We start from the raw sequence: 25868 nt of genomic DNA, 5'->3' as shown, positions 1-25868 counted from the left end.
AGAAGGAACCCCATGAGCAGGAACTGTGTCCATCTTATTCAGTCTATCTCCAGCGCTCCGCTGGAGATAGTGGGTGCTCCATTGACAGTTCTTGAACTGTAAACTCCACGTGAGCAGAGACTGTGTCTGTTTGCCTCAGTGCTCCATCAGGCGCCTAGGACAGGGCCCGGTACACGGTAGGTGTTCAATAAATATTTGTTGAATTAAAAAATGTAAGTTCTGAAAAGAGCAGGGATCTCCTGTTTTTCTCAGCTCTAACCCTAGCTCCTGGAGCAGACCTGGCACATAGTAGGTGCTCAATACACATAAGTTTAAAGAATGAATGTAACATCCAAGAAGGCAGGGCAGACCTCTGGTTTTAGAGATTCTCTCCTTAGCTCCCAGCTCCACGCCTGGCACAAAGTAGGTGCTCAGCAAACACGCGCCTGCGCACTCACGCACTCAGGGAGTGTTTCTCCCCGAGCCTCCCTGACTCCGCCCCTGGCTGGGGGGCGGGGCCGACCGGGTTCTCTGTGAGGTCACAAAGGCCGTGCCATGCCTCTGACCTTGGCCCTTCTGCTGCTCTTGGACCTGAGCGCCCGACTAGGCTGGGGCTGCCTGCAGTGTGACCACTCGGTGCGGGAGGCCCTGAGCCAGCTGCGCGTCGCCCTCATCCCCGACCGCTTCCGTCAAGAGCAGCTGCAGGCCCGCGCTCAGGCCCTGCTGCTGGGCATGGAGGGGCCTTTCTTCCGGGACTACGCGCTGAACGCCTTTGTGGGGAGAGTGGGTGAGTGCTGGGGAGGGGAGGGTGCCTAGCACGGTGGAGAAAGGGACCAGTGGGGCAGCCCGAGGCTGGGCCGGGAGACCGACCCTTTGGGGACCACGCCCCCAAGAGGGGGAGGGCGGGGCCAATCTCGGAGGGAGCTGGAGGGGATCACTTGGCTCTCGCTGGGACCCACTGGAATTTCCTCCCCTCTCGCCCCCAGGGATAGAGCACCTGGACCTTGTGGCATCCTTTATCAAGAACCAAACAAACAACTTAATGGTTAATTCTCTGAGAGGTAGGAGCTAAGAGGGAAAGCCTTTTTCCAGCCCCCTTTCCCTTCCTCCCTTTCCACCGGTTCACCACGCCTTCTCTTGATATAAAAATAAAAGCAAATACGCTGTACAGCCTTTACTGTGTGTCAGAGTTCTAGAAAAGTCTAGGACAGGTCATCAAGGTGGGTGGTATTGTGATCTGCCCTTTACAGAGGGGGAGGCTGAGGCTCAGAGAGGTTAGGCGACATGTCCAAAGTCACACAGCTAGGAATAAGAGAGCTGAGGATTTGAACCTGGGACATCCACCTTAGACCATCATATTCCTAACCATCGTCCCATGAGGTGTCTCCTGGTTTTGTATTCAGCGGCTCCTGGGACGCCACTCTCGGGGTTGGTCCTTGGAAATCATTGTGATCATTAAGACAGTTCCTGACGGGAGGGCAGTAGAGGGCCCTGTGGACTGGGGTGGGAGGACGGATCTAAGCCCCAGGAACCTCACCCCACTTTGAGGGATGGAGCAGGGAGAAGGGCACCACGGAAGAGCCCACCATTTTTTTTAAAAGATATGAAATGTTTGTGTGTGTGTGGTTTGTATAAAGCGAGCCCTGAAAGAGGAATGGGGGTGGGGAGGTGGGTAGATTACCAGAATACTGATGTTGGTTGTCCTAGGATAAGGGAACAGAAGGTGATGTATGCTTTTCTTGCCTATGCTTGTCAAATTGCTGTGGAGTTCAATTTCCTTTTCTTTTTCCCTCCCTCCCCTTTTTAATAACGAATATGCAGTAGTCATAGAATCAGGAAATAATCATTTTAATTACATTAAAAAATTAAATTTTATCTCAATTTTTAGAATTGCCCTACCATTTAGTGAATATGAAACTTTAAAAAACAATGCATACTAAGGAGTGCAGGGCTTTTGGGGGGGCAGGGAGAGGTAATGAATATTCTAAAATTGTGGCGATGGTTACATAACTCTGGGAATAATCTAAAAGCCGTTAAATTGTGTACTTTAAATGGGTGAATTGTATAGTATGTGAGTTATGTCTCAGTAAAGCTGTCCAAAAAAAAATCCAAATGTATATAGTCTCCTTTGACCAGGCCCCTTCCTGGGAACTTTAAACACTGGAAGTTCTGTTCTCAGCTGGCATACAGGGAGGGAGTTTGGGTTCTCATTCCAGACCTTTGAGGGAGGTGTAGAAATTACAGTGGAGGTCCTGAGGGTAGACTGCCCTGGAATCAAAGCCTGGCTAACCTTCAGCAAGCTATTTAACATCTCTGTGCCTCGGTTTCCTCATCTGTAAAATGGGAATAATAGCACTCACCCCATAGTCACTGAGAACCATAAAGAGGTTTGTGAAGGTGCATTTAACACACAGTAAGTGCTCAATAAATGTTAGTTATTAAGATGATTATGCTGCATCTTGCGTCTCTGTCTAGAGCAGGAATTGGCAAAATATAGCCTGGGTGCCAAATCTGCAAATAAAGTTTTAGTGGAACACAGCCACACCCATTCATGTATGTACTGTCTATGTTGCTTTTGCTCTCCAAGGCAGAGCTGAGTAGGGACAATGACCATATGGCCCTCAAAGCTGAAAATATTGACTGTCTGGACCTTCACAGAAAAAGCTTAGAGCAGGAGGTCTCAACTCAGGCTGCAGGTTGGAATCCCCTGGGGAACTTTTAAGACAATCCAGGAGCCCAGGCAGCAGCCCATGCCAATTAAATCAAAATTATCAGGGGGCGGGGCCTGAAGATCGGTAATTTTTAAACTCTCACCTTTTAAAAAAAGTGATTTTTATATTTTGAAAAAATTCAAATGGATAGAAAAGTGGCAACAGTAGTACAATAAGCACCTATACACCATTCTTAACATTTCACTATATGGTAACCTATTGCCACATTTGCTGTGTGTGTGTGTGTGTGTGTATACCATTTGAGACTTAGTGACACTTCAACCCTAAAGTCTTCAGCAGGCAATCAGGCAGTCTCCTAAAAACAAGGAAAGACATTCTCTTACACAGTGAGTGTACCTAGGAATTTAATCAATTCCATACTATCCTCTAATATTCAAACCTCATTAAAATGTCCCCAACTGTCTCAATCATGCCCCTCATGGCTAGTTTTCTTTCAGTCCTGGATCTGTTCTGGGATCACGCATTGCATTCAGTTGTCTTTTATGCCGATGACATTTTTGAAGAGTCCAGGCCAATGATTTTACCAACTATTATTATATTACTGGGGTTGGTTACATAGGCAAGGAGCACCCAAGTGGCTTTTCTCAGTTATTCTGTCTCCAGCCCCACCAGAGGTCAAGCTGCTACTGTGTTGGCCCAAGGCCACCACCATGAATCACATTGTTAGCACAGACTGTGTGGTGTGACCCAAGGCTTCCAAGTAAAGAAAGACACACTTAACAGGCAGGATATTCCAAGGACTTAGAGGTTACCTCCCAGGAGCCAGGCAAGAACCAAGCCTTTTTTTTTTTTTTTTTTTTTTTTTTGAATTTGCAGGATTTGGAAAACTCAGACCTGCTGAGTTAACCCTTTACTGTACAGTATAACATGTCAAATGGCGACAAATACTATGGAGAAAAATAATAGAGCAGGAACCAGGGGATGGGGAGTACTGGGAATAGGGGCAGGGCTTGCAGGTTAAAATAGGACAGCCAAAAAGGATATCACTGAAAGGTCAGCACGTGAGAAAAGATGTGGAGGAGAGGGGGAAGCAGCTATGAAAGGGTAGAAGTCTAGGCTAGAGGGCTGTAGGCAGAAAGGACAGCGACTGCAATGCCTGAGATGGGACTATGATTGGCATATTCATAGAACCTCGAAGAGGCCAGGGAGACTGGAGTGGAGAGAGAGGGAGAGATGTAGAAGCTGAGGTCCTAGAGGTAAGGGGGAGGGGATGGGTATAGGTTGGTACCCATCAACTGGAAGGGACTTATAATGGTAAGGACTTTTGGCTTCTGCTCTGGGTCACATGGGAGGGTTCTGAGCAGAAGTGTGATGCTAGTGAGATGCCTGAGGTTTTATTGGGATCCCTCTGGCTGTGGAGAACCGATTTAGCAGGGCAACAGGGAAGGCTGGGGGACCAATGAGTAGGTTGTAACAATGGCCCAGGCAAGAGATGATGATGGGCTGGCACCAGGGAGTGGAGGGGGTAAGAAATGTTAGATTCCTGGATCTCTCTTGACTATTCACAGACAGGATTTATTCACATGCATGTTGACAAGTTGCATGTGAGATGTAAGGAAAATAGAATCAAAGCACCAAGGATTTTGGCTTGAGGAACTAGAAACATGGCGCCTCCATCTATGAAGATGGAGAAGACTTCACTTTCTATGAAGATGAAGAAGACTTCACTTTCGTAGGAAGTGAGTTTGGAGGAGGATATCAAGGTTCATTCTTGGACTCACTGAGTTTCAGATGCTTATTAGACATCCAAGTGGAGATCCTGAATAGATAGTTGGATATATGCATCCGGACTTCAGTGAGTGGTCTAGGTTAGTGATGCCAATGCAGGAGGCATCAGTGTGTATAGAACAGTGCTGTCCAGTGGAAATATGTGGGGCACAAATAGTCACATATGTAATTTAAAATTTTCTGGCAGTCACATTTTTAAAAAGGTAAACAGAAGCAGATGAAATTAATTTTAATAGATTTTATTTAACCTAATACCTAAAATATTACCATTTCAACAAGAGGTCAAAATAAAAATTATTGAGACATTGTACAGTTATTTTTTCATACCATGTCTTTGAAATCCAGCATACATTTTATACTAACAGCTGATCTCAATTCAGACTAGCCCATTTCCAGTGTTCAACTGCCATGTGTGGCTAGTGGCTGCCATATTGGACAGTGCCCTTTTAGATAATATACAAAGCCATGAGGCTGGGTGAAATCATGGAGTGAGTGTAGACAGAATAGAAGAAAAGAGGAGAACAGATCAGGGAAAAGGAGAGGAGAGGTGATCGGTGTACCTTTCTACCACTTACCAGATGAGGAAACTGAGGCCAAAGGCTGGTGGTTTAGCCTGGGTCCCTGCAGTGGATCAGAAGGTAGATGTAGGACCTCCCTGCCATAGATTCGCCTAGTGGACCCCGAGGAATAGCCAGTCTTGCTTAGAAAAGGACTTTCCTCATCACTTCTCTTTTTTTATTTTTTGGCTGCACCGCAACCAGGGATTGAACCCACGCCCTCTGCAATGAAAGCATGGAGTCCTAACCACTGGACCACCAGGGAATTGCCCCTCATCCCTTCTCTTTGAAGCTGCTGGTGGGGTGGGCTTGTTGGGTGCCTCCCACCCCAGGAGGATCCCTTTTTCTCCTCAGATGGGCCTCTGCTGGATGAACTGGTGACTCTTAGGGAGAGGGTGATCAAGGAACTCAAGAAAGTTTTAAGATCATATGAATTAAAAGGTGTGTCATCTCTCTCCACCAAGCGCCCTTCTCCCCTTCCCCATTATCACTTGATCCCCTTCTCCCACCCTTTCTTCCAAACGCCTCTCTCACCTCCCCTATGACTCAGCCTTCTCTGCCTCTCCCCAGAATTCCCTTCTCTCCTTTCCCAGACTCTTTCCTCCCTCTCCCGGTCCCTTCCCATTAAATTCTCAAATTGCTGGCCCAACTTAACTCACCTCCACTCTTTTCTCTTGCAGCCTGCAATCCCACAATTTGCCGTGAGTCCTGGGTTTATTGTCTGTTCTTCCCTTTGCTACCCTCCTACCCCTTTTTACCTTGTCTCCCCCAAATCAAGCCCTGTTGTCACACCTACTCCATCTGGTGGTTCCCCCACCCCAAAGCTATGGCACCGAGGGATATCTGATTTTTGAGGGCTTATGAAAGTGATTTCAACCTGCAAAAAAAGATTTTGGGGGGATGTTAGTCAGGCTAGGATAGGCTATGTTGCAGTGACAAATAACCCCCCGCATCTCAGTTGTTTAACAACGAAAGGTTTATTTCTCTCTTGCCAAAATTCCATTGGTAGTTGAACAAATCTTCCAAGTGGTGACTCCAGGATCCAGGCTGCACCTGTGTGGTGGCTGCTAAGCTAACTTCAGAAGGGAAAGTGAATAGGCAATCCTACAGGGCCTTTTGTAGCTGGCCTGGGAGTGACATACATCGTTCTGTCCACCTTCTATTGGCCAGACTTGGTCACATGGGTACAACCAACGACAAAGGAGCCTGGGAAATGTAGTCTTCCTGTGTGGCAGGAAGCCTGGGAGACAGATGAGTGAGCAGGCAGCCAGTCTATGCCACAAGGGGCAGCAAAATAGGAATAGAGAAGTGCGAACATTCTGTTGGTAGACATTAAATTTAAAATTAATTTAATGTAATCACATGTCTACCAACGAAATGTTGGGTCAACTGCACAACTGAATTCCACTTTTCAGTGATTATATACAAATTATTTTTAACATGAATCATCAGTGCATTTTGCTCAGCTAGCTCTGCTGCACGTGGGACCTCCAAATTCAAGAGGGCCAAGGGACTCCCTCTCCTCTTTCCCCTTCTGCCTTCCTCCCCCTTGCCAGTCCTCTGATATATGCCCTCATCCCACTTCTCCCTTTCCTCTTGTCCAGGCTTGCTAAAAGAAGAAGTCTTGGATTGTTTACATTGCCAGAGGATCAGTCCCAAATGCATCAAAGAAAAGTACTGTTTCGGTAAGCTCCTGGCGTGGGGGAAGGCATGGGACAGGTGCACGAGAGGTGAAGACAGCCATATCCCAGTGGATATGACTTTTGAGGTCTCCCCCATGCAGCCTTAAACCCTGCCCTTTCCATTTGATTACACAGTGGCCCAGAAGTTGCTTCCACATTCTGAAATTCACTTTCCCCCTACTAACTGGAAGACCCCTCTGTAACTTTACAATGCTTCTAAGGCCAGAATGGCAGGTGCTAGAAAAACATTTTATGTTAAGCCAGTGCCATGCCAGGGGAGTCTGGAAGGATGTACTGAATTCGCTCATTCATTCAGAGGTTTTAAAAAACATACATCTTTATTGCACAGAGAATAATACAGTGAACCCCTATATATCCATCAAGATTGAATAGTCATGCTGACCCTTTTCACATACTGTTCCCTCTCTCTGTCACACTGTTCCTCTTACTCCCTTACTTCAGTAAAGTCTTCAAGTCCCCCTCCTCAGAGAGAACTCCCTGATCATACTTTCTAAAGTATCACTTTCTTTTTCTTTTTTCTTTTATAAATTTATTTATTTATTTTTGGCTGCGTTGAGTCTTTGTTACAGTGTGCGGGCTTTCTCTAGTTACGGCGAGAGGGGACTACTCTTCATTGTGGTGCGCGGGCTTCTCATTGCAGTGGCTTCCCTTTTCTGGGAAGGGAAGGGATGTTAGTTGTTGTTGCGGAGTACGGGCTCTAGGCGCGCGGGCTTCAGTAGTTGTGGCACAGGGGCTTCAGTAGTTGTGGCTCACGGGCTCTAGAGCACAGGCTCCGTAGTTGTGGCACATGGGCTTAGTTGCTCTGCAGCATGTGGGATCTTCCCGGACCAGGGCTCGTACCCGCGTCCCCTGCATCAGCAGGCGGACTCTCAACCACTGCGCCACCAGGGAAGCCCCAGCCCACATTTTAATAGTGTGAAGGGTTAGCCTAGGTTTTCTCAACCTTGGCACTATTGACATTGTGGCTGGATAATTCTTTGTTCTGAGGCTCTCCTATGTGTTATAGGAATTTTAGCAGCCCCCCTAGCCTCTACCCGCTCAGTGCCAGTTAGTGCCTTCCAGCCAAAGTTATGACAATCATTTCCAGCCTCCAGACATTTCCAAGTGTCCCCTGGGAGGTAAAGTTGTCCCCAGCTGAGAACCACTGTTAGATGATAATTACATGAACAAATAAATGGACTAATTCCAGATAGCGATAGTGCTCTAATGAAAACAAAAGAGAACAATTTGATAAAAAAGTGCCTGGGGGAGGGGCGGTGCTACTCTAGAGAGTGCGGGTGGGGGGACCTCTCTGAAGAAGCGATGTTTGAGATCTAGAGGAAGTGAAGGCGTGAGGAACAGTGTGAACGACAAAGGGAACAGCAGGTGCAAAGATCCAACATGGTTGAGTAATAAGAGGGAAGCTAGTGTGGCCAGAGGCGATTGAATGAAGAGGAGGGTAGTAGGGTGGCCACATGGTGACCAGATCGTGCAGGGCCTGGTGGACCATGGTGAGGACTTGGGCTTCGATTCTAAATGAAACGAGAGCCCCTGGAAGGCTTTGAGCGGAAGAGGGACGTGAGCAGACTTGGGTGTTATCGACGCCCTCTGGTGGCCAGATGGGGAACTGTAGGAGAAGCAGGGAGCCCCTTCCCTTGAAAGGAGCGGTGATGAGAGCTGGACCAGGTCTGTAACCCAGGAGGTGGATCAGATGCTGGTTTTGAAGGTCCAGCCAAGAGGCTTGGCTGACAGAATGAAAGAGTTAGGGGAGGGAGCAAATCGAAGTTGCAGAATGGGACTCCCCAGGCCACCTTCAGGGTCACCAGCTAAGATGCAACCTGTGATTATCAGCATTTTGCATCCCCCTCTCATGTTTGTGGGTAGTTACCAAGTCCTCCCCTCCATCCCCGCCGCCCCCGCTCCAATCCCCATCCAATGAGATGCATTTGGCGCTGGGCCCTTTGCTGTCACTGTGCTGTGCTATGTAGACTGCTCCTTCAGGGCAGGAAGGTTTGCCAGCGGAATTCTCAGCAGCATCCCAAGCACCTAGAACGGTGCCTGGGACACAGAATTTGAGGAACCGGTGAAGGAAAAGTCAGACCCAGGAGAGGGCAGGGACCGAGTAGAGAGAAGGGAGAGAGAGGCCCGACCCCGGCCGGGCTGCCGAGTGAGCAGGTGGGTGTGGGTACAAGCCCGGGAAAGGGTGCTGACTTGGAAGTTGGGCTGTCTCCCAACCCCACTGTCCTCTAACCCAGTCGACAGGCAGCCCCGCATGGACCTGCAGTACCAGAAGGATAGCGGATCCCCGCGGAATTGGGTCCTGTTTGGCAGCACCATTTCCGTGTGTCTGGCTGTCTTGGCCTTCGGTGTCATCGTGGCTTCGTGAGTCATCCCTGCCCCCTCCTGAGGTCCCCAAATGCCCCCTTGGGCCCCTCAAAAATAGCATTGCCGTGGGTCCGTCACTGTGTCGTCGGGGAGTCTCCTCCCCAGTCACTTCATGCCTCTCCCTCTCTCTCTGTTTCCCTCTGTCTCTCTTTCTTTCTCCTTTTTTCTTGGTCTCTCCTTCCCTCTTGCCATCTCTTCTCTCTCTCTCTCTCTCTCTCTCTCTCATGTCTCTCTGTCCATCTCTCGCTCTCATCTCCTTTTCCCCCCACCCCCTGGGCCACATTATGTCTTTCCTGGGTCCTCATCACTTTGGCCTTCATGGGTCTCTTCCTCCACTGAGAAAACACTAACAATTATATTTCATGTATCAAGACAGATATAATCCAATCTGGACTCGTTATTATATATCCATCATCCTCATCATTGTTATATTAATTTGTTTTCTCCTGATTTTCAAAGTGTTTATTTATTTACTTATTTTAATTGAAGTATAGTTGATTTACAATGTTGTGTTAGTTTCAGGTGTACAGTACAGTGATTCAGATACACACACACATACACACACACACACATATATATATATATATATATACTTTTTCAGATTCTTTTCACTTATATGTTATTACAAAATATTGAGTATAGTCAAAGTATTTAAAATGAAAACATCTCCAGGGCCCCAAGCACTGAGCCCATGATGCTCCCACGAGGGGAGGTCACCCCCACACTCCTTTCTCCACCTTGAGTGCTCCCCCGCCCCGGTCTGCTTGCCTCTGGTCCAGCCCCCTCTCAGCCCCTCTTCTCTCTGCCTCCCCTATCTGCCCCTCACCCTCCTTTCCCAAATGCCTTGGTTTCTTTATATTCAACTGGGGATAATCCCAGTACCTCCCACTTAAGGGTGGTGGTGAGCCGTAAATCAGCCCTTAGCCTAAGGAATCTCCCCTCCTCTCTCCCTCCCTGAAACTCTCTCGCCCCCTCAGCCTCTCCCACTGGACTTTCTCCTCCTTTCCTCTGTCCCAGTCCCAACTCTGCCATCTCCCTCTTCCCCTTTCCTGCCCGCCATGTTGAATCTGTGTCTCTCAGTCTCTGAATGTCTCTCCCCATCTCTGGGTCTCTGTTTCTGACTCCCATCCCTCCCACTCCGCAGACTCTGTCCCTATCTGTCAACCCCTCTCTGCTTCTTTAAATCTCTCCCTCTGTGACTCCCCTCTTTCCCCTCCCACCTTCCCACCATTCCCTCTCCATCTTCTGGTCTTCATTTCTGTCTCTGTCTGTCTTTCCCTCTCCTATCTCTGGATTTCCCTTCCCCATCTTGATTTCTGTTTCTCCCTCAGCCTCTGTCTCCTGTCTTGATCTCTCTAGAGCAGAACTCTCTCCCTGTTCTCTCCCCACTGTCTCCCAGTGTATTAGTTTCCTCTTGCTGGGCAGAGGCAACAGAACTGGGCAGCTCAAGGCAACAGAAATGTATTCTCTCCAGAGAGAATAAATTTAACTAGGAAATTTTCCTAGTTAATAATTTTAACTCTCCAGAGTTCTGGAGGCCAGAAGTCCAACATCCACGCACTGGCAGGGTGAGTTCCTTTTGGAGGTTCTGAGAGAGAGTCCCATTCCATACCTGTCTCCTACCTTCTGGTGGCAGCTGGCATCCTTGGTATCCCTTGGCTCGTGGCTTCCTTCCAGTCTCTGCCTCTGTCTTCAATGGCTTTGTCCTCAGTATCTGTGTCCCAAACCTCCCTCCCCTTTCTCTTGTAAGGACACCAGTCTTTGAATGTAAGGGCCAGCCTAAATCCAGAATAATCTCATTTTTACCTTAACATAATTATGTCTGCAAAGACCCTATTTGCAAGTAAGGTCACATTCACAGACACTGGGGATTAGGACTTGGATATATCTTTGGAGTGGGGGGACACAGTTCAACCCAGTACACCTGCTTCTCTCTTTTCCTCATTTCTCTGTCTTTCTCATCTCTTTGAGTCTCTCTCCCCGTGTCTGTGTCTCTCAGAGTCTCCTGTCTTTTTCCATTCTTTCTGTTTCCACATTTCATACCCTCAGTCCCAGTCCCAACTTTTCTCTCCTCCCTCCTTATGTTCTGATTGGCTGAGAACCCTGGAGATCCGCCCAGAGACCCATGATGTCATTGGCTGAGTCAAATAAAGCCAATGATTGGAGGGAAGGTTTTGGGTGGTCAGTTGACCTGGAGGGGTCTGAAGTTCTTTTTCTAATCTGTAGGCTTTTTCTCTCTGACCAGGGCTATTACATATTGGTGAAACCGAAAACTCCTGCTTCAGTAGGGCTCTGGTTTTGAGGTTTGTAAGGGGAAAGGAAAAGAAGTTTAATAAAGTCTGTGACAAATTCCTCAATGTCTGCATAAGTTTCTGGAGGACCTGCCCCAATTGGTGTCCCACTCTGGACACCTGACTGGGTGGTGCTCAAGGGTTGGGACCACGCCTTACTCATCTGTAGATTCCAAATACCCTAATTAAAAAGTAGAAGTCGCTGACGAGCCAGGAGGTGGGAGGCGGGGGCCGTGCGGCGGCGGCTGCTGCTGCATTGGGGCAGGTGGCGGTGACTGGCGGCGACAGAGGTGGCAGTGAGTGATTTAACCCAGAGACTGACTTCACTGTAGAAACACCCACAGTTGTATCAATGACTGGGGAAATATAGTGGCAACAGGCAAAGGAAAAACATCTCTGACATACTAAGGACAATGAGTATGCTAAAACAAAGTGGGCTTAAGGCCCCTACCAACATCCTTAAGCCTGGAAGCACAGCCTTGAAGACCTTCTCCTGGTAATGCTTTATGTTTCTCCTTAACAGCAAGTTTTTAATCCTATGTGAAGACTTATATTTGAAAACTTTAAAAAGACAATCTTATAAAACTTTATACTCTTGAAAATACTTGAAAAAGTTTCAATTAAAAGACATAGAGGGGCTTCCCTGGTGGCACGGTGGTTGAGAGTCCGCCTGCCGATGCAGGGGACACGGGTTCATGCCCTGGTCTGGGAAGATCCCACATGCCACGGAGTGGCTGGGCCCGTGAGCCATGGCCGCTGAGCCTGCACGTCCAGAGCCTGTGTTCCACAACGGGAGAGGCCACAACAGTGAGAGGCCTGCGTACTGCAAAAAAAAAAAAAAAAAAAAAAACATAGAATTTTAGAGGGGCGGAGTGAAGATGGCATACTAGGAGGACACGGAATTCGTGTCTCCTCACAACTAGGACATCTACCAGGCACTGGTTGGGGACCACAGACACCTAAGGGGATGGGAGGAACCTGCAGCGACTGGTTGTTTCATTTATAGTTTTATTTTTCCTAATATATTTTTTATCTTTCTAATTTTATTTTGTTTTTTATTCTTTGATATTGTATTGCTCCTTTTTTCTTTCTTTCTTTTTTCTTTTCTTTTTTTTTTTTTTAACTGTGCCACGAAGCTTACAGGATTGCAAGTTCTTGGTTCCCAGGCTGGAGGTTGGGCCAAGCTCCTGTGGTGGGAGCTCCGAGTCCAAACCGCTGGACTAACAGAGAATCTCAAACCCCAGGGAATATTAATCAGAGTGAGGCCTCCCAGAGGTCCTCATCTCAGCACCAAGACCCGGCTCTGTCCAACTGCCTGCAAACTCCAGTGCTGGACGTCTCAGGCCAAGCAACCATTAAGACAGGAATACAGCACTATCCATCAAAAAAAAAAAAAGTGAAATGACAAAAAAATATGTTACAGACAAAGGAGCAAGGTAAAAACCTACAAGACCAAATAAATGAAGATGAAATAGGCAACCTACCTGAAAAGGAATTCAGAGTAATGATAGTAAAGATGATCCAAAGTCTCAGAAACAGAATGGAGAAAATACAAGAAATATTCAACAAGGATCTAGAAGAACTAAAGAGCAAACAAACAATGATGAACAGCGTGATTACTGAAATTAAAAATACTCTAGAAGGAATGAATAGCAGAATAACTGAGGCAGAAGAACGGATAAGTGAGCTGGAAGATAAAATGATGGAAATAACTGCCAGGGAGCAGAATAAAGAAAAAAGAATGAAAAGTATTGAGGACAGTCTCAGAGACCTCTGGGATAACATTAAACACACCAACATTCGAATTACAGGGGTCCAGAAGAAGAAGAGAAAAAGAAAGGGTCTGAGAATATATTTGAAGAGATTATAGTCGAAAACTTCCCTAACATGAGAAAAGAAATAGTTAATCAAATCGAGGAAGCACAGAGAGTACCATACAGGATAAACCCAAAGAGAAACACACCAAGGCACATATTAATCAAACTATCAAAAATTAAATACAAAGAAAAAATACTAAAAGCAGCAAGAGAAAAGCAACAAATAACATACAAGGTTATATGTTAACCCCATAAGGTTAACAGCTGATTTTTCAGCAGAAAGTCTGCAAGCCAGAAGGGAGTGGCAGGACCTATTTAAAGTGATGAAAGGGAAAAAGCTACAACCAAGATTACTCTACCTAGCAAGGATCTCATTCATATTCGATGGAGAAATTAAAACCTTCACAGATAAGCAAAAGTTAAGAGAATTCAGCACCACCAAAGCAGCTTTACAACAAATGCTAAAGGAACTTCTCTAGGCAAGAAACACAAGAGAAGGAAAAGACCTACAAAAACAAACCCAAAACAATTAAGAAAATGGTAATAGGAACATACATATTGATAATTACCTTAAATGTAAATGGATTAAATGCTCCAACCAAAAAACATAGACTGGCTGAATGGATACAAAAACAAGACCTGTACATATGCTGTCTACAAGAGACCTACTTCAGACCTAGGGACACATACAGACTGAAAGTGAGGTGATAGAAAAAAACATTCCATGCAAATGGAACTCAAAAGAAAGCTGGAGTAGCAAGTCTCATATCAGACAAAATAGACTTTAAAATAAAGACTATTACAAGAGACAAGGACACTACATAATGATCAAGGGATCAATCCAAGAAGAAGATATAGCAATTGTAAATATTTATGCACCCAACATAGGAGCACCTCAATTCATAAGGCAAATGCTAACAGCCATAAAAGAGGAAATCGACAGTAACACAGTAATAGTAGGGGACTTTAACACTCCACTTTCACCAATGGACAGATCATCCAAAAATGGGCAGAAGACCTAAATAGACATTTCTCCAAAGAAGACATACAGATGACCAAGAAGCATAGGAAAAGCTGCTCAACATCACTAATCATTAGAGAAATGCAAATCAAAACTACAATGAGGTACCACCTCACACTGGTCAGAATGGCCATCATCAAAAAATCTACAAACAATAAATGCTGGAGAGGGTGTGGAGAAAAGGGCACCCTCTTGCACTGTTGGTGGGAATGTAAATTGATACAGCCACTATGGAGAACATTATGGAGGTTCCTTAAAAAACTACAAATAGAACTACCATATGACCCAGCAATTCCACTACTAGGCATATACCCTGAGAAAACCATAATTCAAAAAGACTCATATACCACAATGTTCATTGCAGCACTATTTACAATAGCCAGGACATAGAAGCAACCTAAGTGTCCATCGACAGACGAATGGATAAAGAAGATGTGGTACATATATACAATGGAATATTACTCAGCCATAAAAAGAAATGAAACAGTTATTTGTAGTGAGGTGGATGGACCTAGAGTCTGTCATACAGAGTGAAGTAAATCAGAAAGAGAAAAACAAATACCGTATGCTACACATATATATGGAATCTAAAAAAAAAAAAAAAAAGGTTCTGATGAACCTAGAGGCAGGATAGGAATAAAGACACAGACATAGAGAATGGACTTGAGGACACGAGGAGGGGGAAGGGTAAGCTAGGATGAAGTGAGAGCGTAACACTGACATATATACACTACCAAATGTAAAAGAGATAGCTAATGGGAAGCAGCTGCATAGCACAGGGAGATCAGCTCCGTGCTTTGCGACCACCTAGAGGGGTGGCATAAGGAGGGTGGGAGGGAGACGCAAGAGGGAGGGGCTATGGGAATATACGTATGCATATAGCTGATTCACTTTGTTATACAGCAGAAACTAACACAGCATTATAAAGTAATTATACTCCAATAAAGATATTAAAAAAAAAAATAAAGGTAGAACTAGACTTCCCTGGTGGCGCAGTGGGTAAGAATCCGCTTGCCAATGCAAGGAACACGGGTTTGATCCCTGCTCCGGGAAGATCCCACATGCTACGGAGCAACTAAGCCCGTGCGCCAGAACTACTGAGCCCCGCTTGCTGCAGCTACTGAAGCCCACATGCCTAGAGCCGGTGCTTGGAAACGAGAAGCCACCACAATGAGTAGCCCTCACACGGCAAGGAAGAGTAGCCCCTGCTCACCGCACCTAGAGAAAGCCCACTCACAGCAACGAAGACCCAACGCAGCCAAAAATAAATAAATTTATTTAAAAAAAAAAAAAGAACATAGACCCTAGACTGGTTGAAACCAGAAGATTGATGATGCTTGAAACTTCACCTTGATGCCAAGCAATCCGAGAATTGTCCACAAGCTGATCACTCCCTGCTCCTTGAACACTATAAAACTCCTCACTACCCGCTCCAGGGTGGGTCACACAGTCTTGAGGGCATTAGCCCCGTGTGGCCCCTTTGCCTGGCAAAACAATAAAAGCTACTCTTTTCTACTTCACCCAAAACTCTGACTCCACGTTTCTATTCAGCACCGGTGAACAGAGTCTGAGTTTCGGCAACAGGATTTTATTATTTTGATATATTAACAGACGAATTTATAATAACCCAATGCATCCTTGCAATCCTGGCCATCTCCAGCTCCCACTACAGTGGTCTGTTTCCTTTACCACGCTGCCCTTTAAGAGGTGATGGATGAAACTGAGCCAAACAGGAAGGCGGTTGCCCAGGGAAATTTAATAATTAAGTAACAGAGGCTCGGTTCATTCACCATCAGTTTAGGTGGTGTCTTGAAAACTTTTGCTTTGGTAGGAGAAATTTGAGTTAGATGGGTTAACTGGACTATGACGTCGCCTCCTGTGGAGGGCAGTGAAAAACTCTGGCTATAATGGAAATATTCACGGTGCCAGTACAACCATACAGTTGCCAAATACCATGTTTCGGCCAGCTGCATAGTAGCTGTTTACAGCATTCTTTCTCCCGCCCCACGTTCTACTGGTGGACTCCATTTCCCAGCATTCCCCTTCCCACAGAGACCTTAGGCCTAGAGGAGCGTGAGCCGCAGTGGTTTCTGGGAAATGCAGTCCAGCTGCGGAGCGCAGTTTAAAGAACCAGGACTTGAGGTTCCGAGACAGCGACCGCGCAGGCGCTTTCCGGGGCCCGAAGGAGGGCGGTAAGGCCTGGCTGCCGCGCACAACCGGCGGAGGCTCACAGGTGAGTTTCGACCTGGCGGACCCGAGAGGCTGCCGGTGGGTGTGGGCTGACCGAGGCAGGTGCGCAGGAGGTGGGCCGAGTCTGCCTGGGTGGGAGGGGAAGGGCGCTGTGAGCTGCCCCAGAGCCCCACTGCCATCGACTCAGCGCACAGGAATTGGGCACCCGCTGTTTTCCAGGAGTCTAGCCGAGTGCGGATCTGCGGCCATTTCCCAGGAGGGAGAACGTACCTTTTCCTCACTTAGCAGGTGAAGAACAGGCAAGGGAGATTCCATGGCTTCTTCCAGATCACAATGCCAATGAGTTGTCGACATGGTGTGAAACCAGGGGTGTCTGACCCGAAAGCCCTAGCCCCTCTCTCTGGGTCTCATCTCCCCTCTCTAATCTACCACCACCACCCCAACCCCCATTCTGCCTCTCTCTCTCTCTCCCTGGGTCTCTGCTTCTCTTTCTCTGTGTCTATCCCCTTCTGTATGGGCCTCTGCGTGCCCCCAGCCTCCATAAGCCTCTGTGTTTTTTCTAAAAACAGTCATTTTCTTCAAAAACCATTGCACTATGCTCACATCAGGAAATGAACATCCATACAATACTATTGATTAGCTCATCTGCCGGGCTTTTTCAGATTTTGCTAATTGTCCCAATAATGTCCTTAATGGCAAAAGAAAATCCCGTGTCATGCACTGCGTTCGTTGTCGTCGCTTTAGTCTCCGTTAACCTGGAACAGTTGTTCAGTCTTTCTTTGACCTTCATGATCTTAGCAATTCTGAAGATTGCAGACCATGTACTTCTAGAATGTCCCTCAGTTTGGATGTGTTGGTTGTTCCCTTGTGACTAGATTTAGGCTACATGCTTTTGGCAGGAATACCTTAGGAGCGATGCTGTGTCCTTAACAGAGCAGGAGCCTGTGATGTCCGCTTGCCCGTCACTGGTCACATTGGCCTCAATCACTTGGCTAAGGTGGCATCTGCCAAGTTTCTCCCCTTTAGAAAGTTATCCTCTTCGTTTTGTAATTACAGTAGATCCCATTATCCTCGGAGGGTACATTCCGAGACCCCCAGTGGATGGCTGAAATCTTGGATTGTACTGAACCCTCTATATACTGTGTTAACCTAAAGAATAAAGCAGCGGGTTATTGTACCAGCAAAATGGGCTTATTCAGGAACAGCAAAGAATTGCAATTCGGGACAAGCAGGCTATAGCAAAAGCTATAGGAAGTCCAACAAACAAGAGAGGAACTTTGTCTTACAGAGAAAAAAAGAAAAACAGGAAATAGAGAGGAGTTCTTTTGAATGAAAGTCCATTGGAGAAAAGTGAGAATTCAGAGTGGTGATGGTTTCTCATTGGCCTAGTTGCTGCGGTAGTTGATTTCTTGTAGGGGATGCAATATACATCTTTTCTGGTTCTTTCCTGCTGAAGCTTCTTCCATTAGGGCCTGTGATGGATGTGGAGTGGTGCTACTTGAGAACTCCCCATCCTGGCCTCCCAACTCCACTTTTTAAATAATCTGATCTAATCTAATTTAATTTAATTTTTGGCTGCGCCACGCGGCATATGGGATCTTACTTCCCTGAACAGGGATCGAACCCGCGCCCCCTGCATTGGAAGCATGGAGTCTTAACCACTGGACCGCCAGGGAAGTCCCCCAACTCCACTTTAAATGAGGTTCGCCTTTATTAATTTTCACAGTGTTTTTTTCTAAACATTCATACCTATGATAAAATTTCATTTACAAATTAGGCACAGTAAGAGATTAACAATAATAACTAATAATAAAATAGAACAATTTTAAGAATATACAGTACTAAAAGTTTTGTGAATGTGGGCTCTCTCAAAAGATCTCATTGTACAAATTGAATGCCTCTTCTATAAAGCACTTATGCTTATGCGCTGTGGCTGTAACTTTTGCAGTTTGTTGGGGGTTTTTTGTTTTTTTGGCCACGCGGCTTGTGGGATCTTCCCCGACCTGGGATTGGATCCAGGGCCATGGGAGTGAAAGTGCTGAGTCCTAACCACTGGACTGCCAGCAATGTCCTGAATTTCTTTTTCTTTCGTCACAATTTCACAGATAGAAGATTCATTCTTACCGTAGATCTTAGCAACCTCAGCATATGATTTTTTTCTTTTGTTTTTTAAATTTTATTTATTTTTGGCTGTGTTGGGTCTTCGTTGCTGTGCGCAGGCTTTCTCTAGTTGCGGCGAGCGGAGGCTACTCTTCATTGCGGTGTGCTGGCTTCTCATTGCGGTGGCTTCTCTTGTTATGGAGCATGGGCTCTAGAGCGCAGGCTCAGTAGTTGTGGCGCACAGGCTTAGTTGCTCCGTGGCATGTGGGATCTTCCCGGACCAGGGATCGAACCTGTGTCCTCTGCATTGGCAGGCAGATTCTTAACCACTGTGCCACCAGGGAAGTACCGGCAGACAGATTCTTGACCACTGCACCACCAGGGAAGTCTGATATTTTTTTCTTTCTTTATTGAGATCTTTTACCTTTTCACTTAAAGGAAGCACTTTACAGCTTCTCTTTGGCATATTCAAATTACCAGCATCACTACTCTTGCACTTTGGGGCCATTACTAAGTAAAATAAGGGTTACTTGAACACAAGCACTGTGATACCGCGACAGTCCATCGAGACAACTACTAAGTGACTATTGGGCAGGTACGCTGGACAAGGGGATGATTCATGCCCCAGGTGGGCTAGAGCGGGACGGCGCAAGATTTTATCACGATACTCAGAATGGTGTGTGGTTTAAAACTTGTGAATTGTTTCTTTCTGGAACTTTCCATTCAGTGTTTTTGGACCACAGTTGACCTCAGGTAACTGAAACCGTGGAAAGCGAAGCCACGGATAAGGGGGCCCTACCGTAGTAAGTGACTCATGAGGAGGTGGTTAAGCCTCTGTTCCTCATCAAAATTTCACCCACTGGTTTCATCCCTCAGGTGGGTGCGTTCCTGTGTAGCTGGGTGGACGTGCAGCTGTTTGCCTAGAAGCACGTGAGGCTCTGAGTCTTTATTTCTGGACCGTGTTAGTTTCCCATTTCTGCTCTAACAAATTACCAGAAACTTAGTGGCTTCAAACAATACAGATGTAGTATTCTCTTACAGTTCTGGAGGCCAGAAGTCTGAACTGGTTTTCACTGGGCAGCAATCAGGGTGTCAACAGAGCCATGCTTCCTTCAGAGGCTCTAGGGGAGAATCCGTTTCCTGGCCTTTAGCGGCTTCTAGAGGCTGCCTGCATCCCTTGGCTCGTGGCCCCTTCCTTCAGCTTCAAAGCCAGAGGCACAGCGCCGTGTCTCTCTGACCCTGCTCCTGTTTACTTCTGTCACATGGGCTTCTCCTCCGTGTCAGATCTCCCTCTGCCTCCCTCTTATAAGGACACTTGTCATTGCATTTAGAGTCCACCCAGATCATCCAGGATCGTCTTCCCACCTCAAGATGCTTAACTTGAGAGGCAGTGTTCCAGGCTGGGGTTACAGTCCTGCCCAAAGACCCAAACCTAGTGTTTTTTATCTACCTTGCAGTGTATGGGGCTTTCCAGAGCCCACAGACATCAATCCCTCCAGGCAGCCTGTGGAAAGGTCACATATTTAACTTGGTTTTTCTAAGAACTTGCTGGGGCTCTGAGCTCACAGCCTGGTTCTGTTACAAATGTTACAAGTGGGTGTGGTCTGCACACAGCCCGCTCTGCTCTGAGTCAGGAGAGGCTGGCTGCATTCAGGAACTCACCAACCCCCCAAAAAGGAAAAAAAGATGCTTAACTTAATCACATCAAAAGTTCATCCCAGGCCTTCCCTAGTGGCGCAGTGGTTAAGAATCCGCCGCTGGGCTTCCCTGGTGGTGCAGTGGTTGAGAGTCTGCCTGCCAATGCAGGGGACAGGGGTTCGAGCCCTGGTCTGGGAAGATCCCACATGCCGCGGAGTGGCTAGCCCCGTGAGCCACAAATACTGAGCCTGCGCGTCTGGAGCCTGTGCTCCGCAACGAGAGGCCGCGATAGTGAGAGGCCCGTGCACCGCGATGAGGAGTGGCCCCCACTTGCCGCAACTAGAGAAAGCCCTCACACAGAAACGAAGAGCCAACACAGCCATAAATAAATGAATAAATAAATAAATTAATTAATTAATTAATTAAAAAAAAAAAAGAATCCGCCGCTAATGCAGGGGCCACGGGTTCGAGCCCTGGTCCGGGAAGATCCCACATGCTGCGGAGCAACTAAGCCCCAGCGCCACAACTACTGAGCCTGTGCTCTAGAGCCGGTGAGCCACAACTACTGAGCCCACTTGCCTCAACTACCGAAGCCCACGCACCTAGAGCCCGTGCTCCGCAACAAGAGAAGCCACCGCAGTGAGAATCCTGCTCACCGCAACGAAGAGTAGCCCCCGCTCGCCCCAACTAGAGAAAAGCCCGCGCACAGCAACAAAGACCCAATGCAGCCAAAAATAAATAAAATAAAATAAATTTATATATATAAAAAAAAAAGAACAGGGGCCTCGGGCACCCTGCCCTGAGCCTTTGCTTTGGCTCTCAGGAGACCAGGGGCCCCTCTGTCATGAGGCATCTTTGGCAAAGTGTCTGTCTGTCTAGGCCAGAACTGACCCCCTCTCTGCTCCATCTTCCTCCTGTAGCTTTGCAGACTTAGGCCTGGTCCTTTCTTCTGGAGGTGCATGCCTGGGACCCAGCAATGGCCATCAGGACCCTGACGGGCAAGGGCCAGGTGAGTCTGGGCTCCCTCTTCCCCGAGATGACTTTGTGGACCCCAGACGGCTTTCCCCGTCTCCGCCTGTGCCCTCAAGATCTTCTGCCCTTCCCAATACTGGGAGAGATGAGGTGATGGGAGTTTCTCTGGGACTGGGAGGTGCGGGGTCTGGGGGCAGGATTCTCTGAGATGGGACATTATGACACGGTCTAAAAATCAATCATCTAACGCTCAGCAGCCGTTTGGTTACCAGGTGAAGTGGGCAGTGGATGGTTTTGCTTCATCCTGAGCCTTATTCTTGGAATCAGGAGCGGGGGTTGGGATCAGAGTTGGAGTGTGGGATGGAGTGCGACTTAGGAGTAGCTCCGACATACAATGACTGGTAGTTTGTTGGGTTTTTTTGGCCGCGCAGCATGCAGAACTTCCCCAACTAGGGATTGAACCTGTGCCCCCCTGCACTCGAAAAGCGGAGTCTTAACCACTGGACCACCAGGGAAGTCCGGTAGTTTTTTAAAAGTGTTTCTCAGGGCTGTCATGTACAGGTGTGTAGGTTACGTACTGCACAAGGGTGCCTCATCTCAGTGGCATGATTTGCATCTTCCACCTCCTACATCGGTATATTGATTATAGCAGTTGACACGCAGATGGCAGTCAACTGTCACATGCTAGAAATAATTGGTGTATTATAACAATTTTCCAACAGATGGCAGTAAAGAGTCATGTGAATGCGGGGGGGCCTTGTTCTACTTTTTACCAAGGTGCCTGTGGGCTAACGGCTGCCCTACCTAGACATTTTACATTCCCATGAGCCGGTTTAATTCAGTCGTCCCAAATCTGCCAAGTCAGAACGTTCCAGTGCAGGGAACAAGTGGTAGCCTCTTGACCCATGACCTGTCCCACCCCAGAGTTCTGGAAAGACGTGCCTGTCCATGATATAAAATTGGCCCTTGCAGGAATCGGTGACCTTCAAAGATGTGGCTGTGGACTTCACCCTGGAGGAGTGGGGCCAGCTGGGGCCTGGCCAGAAGGAGCTGTATCGGGATGTGATGCTGGAGAACTACCAGAACCTTCTCTCGCTGGGTGAGGCCCTGCCCCCTGCCCTCCCAGGAAGAGGCAGGATGCCCCCTTCAGCCCTCATCTCCTCCATGCCCACCCACTGCTTAACTGTGGGCATTCACGGGGGTCCTGTCTGCTCCTCTCACCGGACCCTCCTGGGCCACCCCTGTCCATCTCTCTGTCTCTCCACTGGCTTCTCCCAGAGTCCCAGCATCCCCGAGGGCCCCAAGTCCTCTGCCTGTCCCTCAAAATCTTCAGCCTGTGCCCCTGCCCTCTCCTTTTTTAAAAAAAAAATTTTTTTTTTTGTTTCGGTTTTTTCTTTGTTTCGGTTTTTTTTTGCGGTACGCGGGCCTCTCACTGTTGTGGCCTCTCCCGTTGCGGAGCACAAGCTCCGGACACGCAGGCTCAGCGGCCATGGCTCACGGGCCCAGCCGCTCCACGGCATGTGGGATCTTCCCGGACCGGGGCACGAACCCGTGTCCCCTGCATCAGCAGGCGGACTCTCAACCACTGCGCCACCAGGGAAGCCCTTCTTTTCTTTTTTTTTTAAATTTTATTGAAGTATAGTTGATTTACAATGTGGTGTTAATTTCTTCTGTACAGCAAAGTAACTCAGGTATACATACATATATATTCTTTTTCATGTTCTTTTCCATTATGATTTATCACAGGATATAAATATATTATTAAATATATTTCCCTGTGCTATACAGTAGGACCTTGTTTAACCATCCTATATGTAATAGTTCGCCTCTGCTAATCCCAAGCTCCCAATCCGTCCCTCCCCCACCCCTCCCCCTTGGCAACCACAAGTCTGTTCTCAATGTCTGTGAGTCTGTTTCTGTTTCGTAGATATGTTGATTTGTGTCATATTTTAGATTCCACATATAAGTGATATCATATGGTATTTGTCTCTCTTTCTGGCTTACTTCGCTTAGTATGAAAAACTCTAGGGGCTTCCCTGGTGGCGCAGTGGTTGAGAGTCCGCCTGCCGATGCAGAGGACATGGGTTCGTGCCCCGGTCTGGGAAGATCCCACATGCTGTGGAGCGGCTGGGCCCGTGAGCCATGGCTGCTGAGCCTGCACGTCCGGAGCCTGTGCTCCACAACGGGAGAGGCCCCAACAGTGAGAGGCCCGTGCACCGCAAAAAAAAAAAAAAAAAAAAAAAACTCTAGGTCCATCCATGTTGCTGCAGACGGCATTATTTCATTCTTTTTTATGGCCGAGTAATATTCCATTGTATATATGTACCACATCTTCTTTATCCATTCATCTATTGATGGACACTTAGGTTGCTTCCACGTCTTGGCTATTGTGAATAGTGCTGCTATGCACATACGGGTGCATCTTTTTTTTAAATTATTTTTATTGGAGTATAACTGCTTTACAATGTTGTGTTCGTTTCTGCTGTACAGCAAAGTGAATCAGTTATACGTATACATACATCTACTCTTTTTTAGATTTCCTTCCCATTTAGGTCACCACAGAGCACTGGGTAGAGTTCCCTGTGCTAAACAATAGGTTCTCGTTAGTTATCTATTTTATACATAGTAGGGTATGCGTGTATCTTTTTGAATTAGCGTTTTCTCTGGATATATGCCCAGGAGAGAAACCACATTGTTTTGAACAAACAGTTCAGGCACAGGGAGTGCCTCTTACCAGTTAGAGAGTTCTGGAACCCTCCTGAAACCCAGGGTCCCAGATGCCAGCAAGGGCAACCTTGCAAGCAGGCCTTGCCAAGGAGAGCAGTCAGCCTGCTGTGTTAAACCCTTTTCTGCACATACAGGTGAGGTCCCCTCAGTCTGCCCCCTGAGCTTCAATCTGTGCAGCTGGTGGCCTGCAGAATACCTCCCTGGGGAGATCCCATGCTCCCTGTCCCCACTGAGCTCCCCATATCCCCCGGGACCCACTCCTCCTCCTGTTCCCGCATATCAGGGACAGTTTCTGCCCATCCAGTCACCAGGCCCGTCCTGGGCGTGGCCTGTACCCACTCCTTCATACCCTTATGTGACCTGGCCCCTGCCCACCTCCTCAGTGTTATCCCCTTCCATTCTCTTCCTCCTCCCGCTTCTCCATTTAAGGTGGGAGTGATTTTTCAGCATGTTTGCTCACAGGAATGATCATTAGGGAGTATGTTTGTTTCCTAGGGCGGCTGTACCAAATTATCGCAAACCTGGGGACTCACAACAGCAGAAATGTATTCTCTCACAGTTCAGGAGGCCAGGAGCGCAAAACCAAGGTGCAGGCAGGGCCGGGCTCCTTCTGAAGACTCCTGGGGAGAGTCCTTCCTGGCTTTCTCCAGCGTCTGAAGACTCGTGGCATTCTTGGCGTTCTTTGCCCTGTGCCCGCATCACCCCAATCTTTGCCTCCATCTTCACCTGGCCTTTTGCCCTCCAAATGTGTCTGTGTGTCTCTCCTCTTCTTATAAGGACACCAGTCATTGGATTTGGGGCCTACCCGAATCCAGTAGGACCCCATCTTAACCATTTTCATCTGCAAAGCCCCCCTTTCCAAATCAGGCCACATGCTGAGGTTCCTGGGGGCATAATATTCCCCCACTGCAGGAAGAGAGGAATTAATGATCTCAAAGACAGCAGGCCTAAAAAAGTCAAAAGAAACAGATGAGATGAATTTTAATAATCTGTTCTGTTGCACCCAGCCTAGCCAAAATATGATCATTTAGGCACATGTTGACATCATAATCAATCTATGAATTATTAATGAGATTGTTTCCTTTTTTCTCCATATCAAGTCTTTGAAATGCTATGTGTATTTTTCACTCAACTTGAACAGAGAGCTGGAGCCTTCAACAGTGATGTCAGGGCTCAGGTTCTCTCTGGAATGTAGTAGGCACTCAATAAACGAGTCTTGCAGATCTTCTAATCATTAGGTGTCCAATGTATGCATCTCCCCTGCAGACCCAGGGCTTGGGGCCCAGCCCTGAGGCCTCCCTGTGACTGTGGCACCCATGGCCAAGTCTCACATTTTTTTCTGGGGCAGGGCTTCCTGGGTCCAAACCCGACGTGATCTCCCGTTTGGAACAAGGGGAAGAGCCCAGGATGGAGAGGAGAGAAGCCCGGCGAGTTACCTGTTCAGGTGGGTGAGGATGTCCAGCAGATGCGAGCTGTCTTCCTACCCTCCATCTGTCATGATCAGTGACGGTTGTTCGAGAGTGAGGGAGTGTACGATACAGGCCATCACTGTGGGTGCTGGGTTCAAATCCCAGCTCCACTGCTTCCTGGCTGTGTGACCTTCAGGCAAGTCATTTAGCTCCTCTGTGCCTCAATTTCCTCATCTGCAAAATGGGGTCAATAATAGCACCTGGGGTTGGGAAGAATAAGTGAGTTAATACATACAGAGGGCACCCAGAACCCCCTGCTCAGAATAGGCTACGATGGAGAGTTCCCTGGCAGACTCTGGGCTTTCACTGCTGTGGGCCCAGGTTCAATCCCTGGTCGGGTAACTAAGAGCCCACAAGCCGCGCAACGTGGCCAAAAAAAAAAAGAAGAGGCTACAATGGTTATCGTTATGATTATTTATTGGAAATCACTTGTGTAAGAGACCCAGAAGTGGGATCTGGCCTGACGTGTTGGGGCACAGGAAGAGGCCAGATTTCTGCCCCTACTGGCCTGTGACCTCATCAGAGGAGGGAATTGAAGCATCCTTTTTTCCATCACTTGTCCATCCTGCTGTGGGGCCAG

General features: G+C 47.4%; 1 protein-coding gene across 2 annotated transcripts; it reads left to right on the top strand.

Annotated features, from left to right (window-relative positions):
* Nucleotides 1–534: 534 nt before the first annotated feature.
* Nucleotides 535–11401, top strand: IZUMO2 (IZUMO family member 2; the record flags this gene model as incomplete). Of its 2 annotated transcripts, XM_079723083.1 has the most annotated exons (6): nucleotides 535–766; nucleotides 966–1040; nucleotides 5351–5437; nucleotides 5677–5697; nucleotides 6601–6681; nucleotides 8934–9064. In XM_079723083.1, the coding sequence occupies 6 exons, from the start codon at nucleotides 535–537 to the stop codon at nucleotides 9062–9064; spliced, it is 627 nt and encodes a 208-aa protein (XP_079579209.1). The 2 variants fall into 2 exon arrangements, with proteins under 2 accessions (XP_079579209.1, XP_079579210.1); XM_079723084.1 differs by lacking the exons at nucleotides 966–1040; nucleotides 5351–5437; nucleotides 5677–5697 and adding an exon at nucleotides 11290–11401 and having other exon boundaries at nucleotides 8934–9060.
* Between the last annotated feature and the right edge of the window lie 14467 nt (nucleotides 11402–25868).

This window comes from Hyperoodon ampullatus, assembly GCF_949752795.1.
Source record: "Hyperoodon ampullatus genome assembly, chromosome: 18".
NCBI lineage: Eukaryota > Metazoa > Chordata > Mammalia > Artiodactyla > Ziphiidae > Hyperoodon > Hyperoodon ampullatus.
Note: the sequence above shows the minus strand (reverse complement) of the source record. Positions and strands in the feature narration are given on the sequence as shown.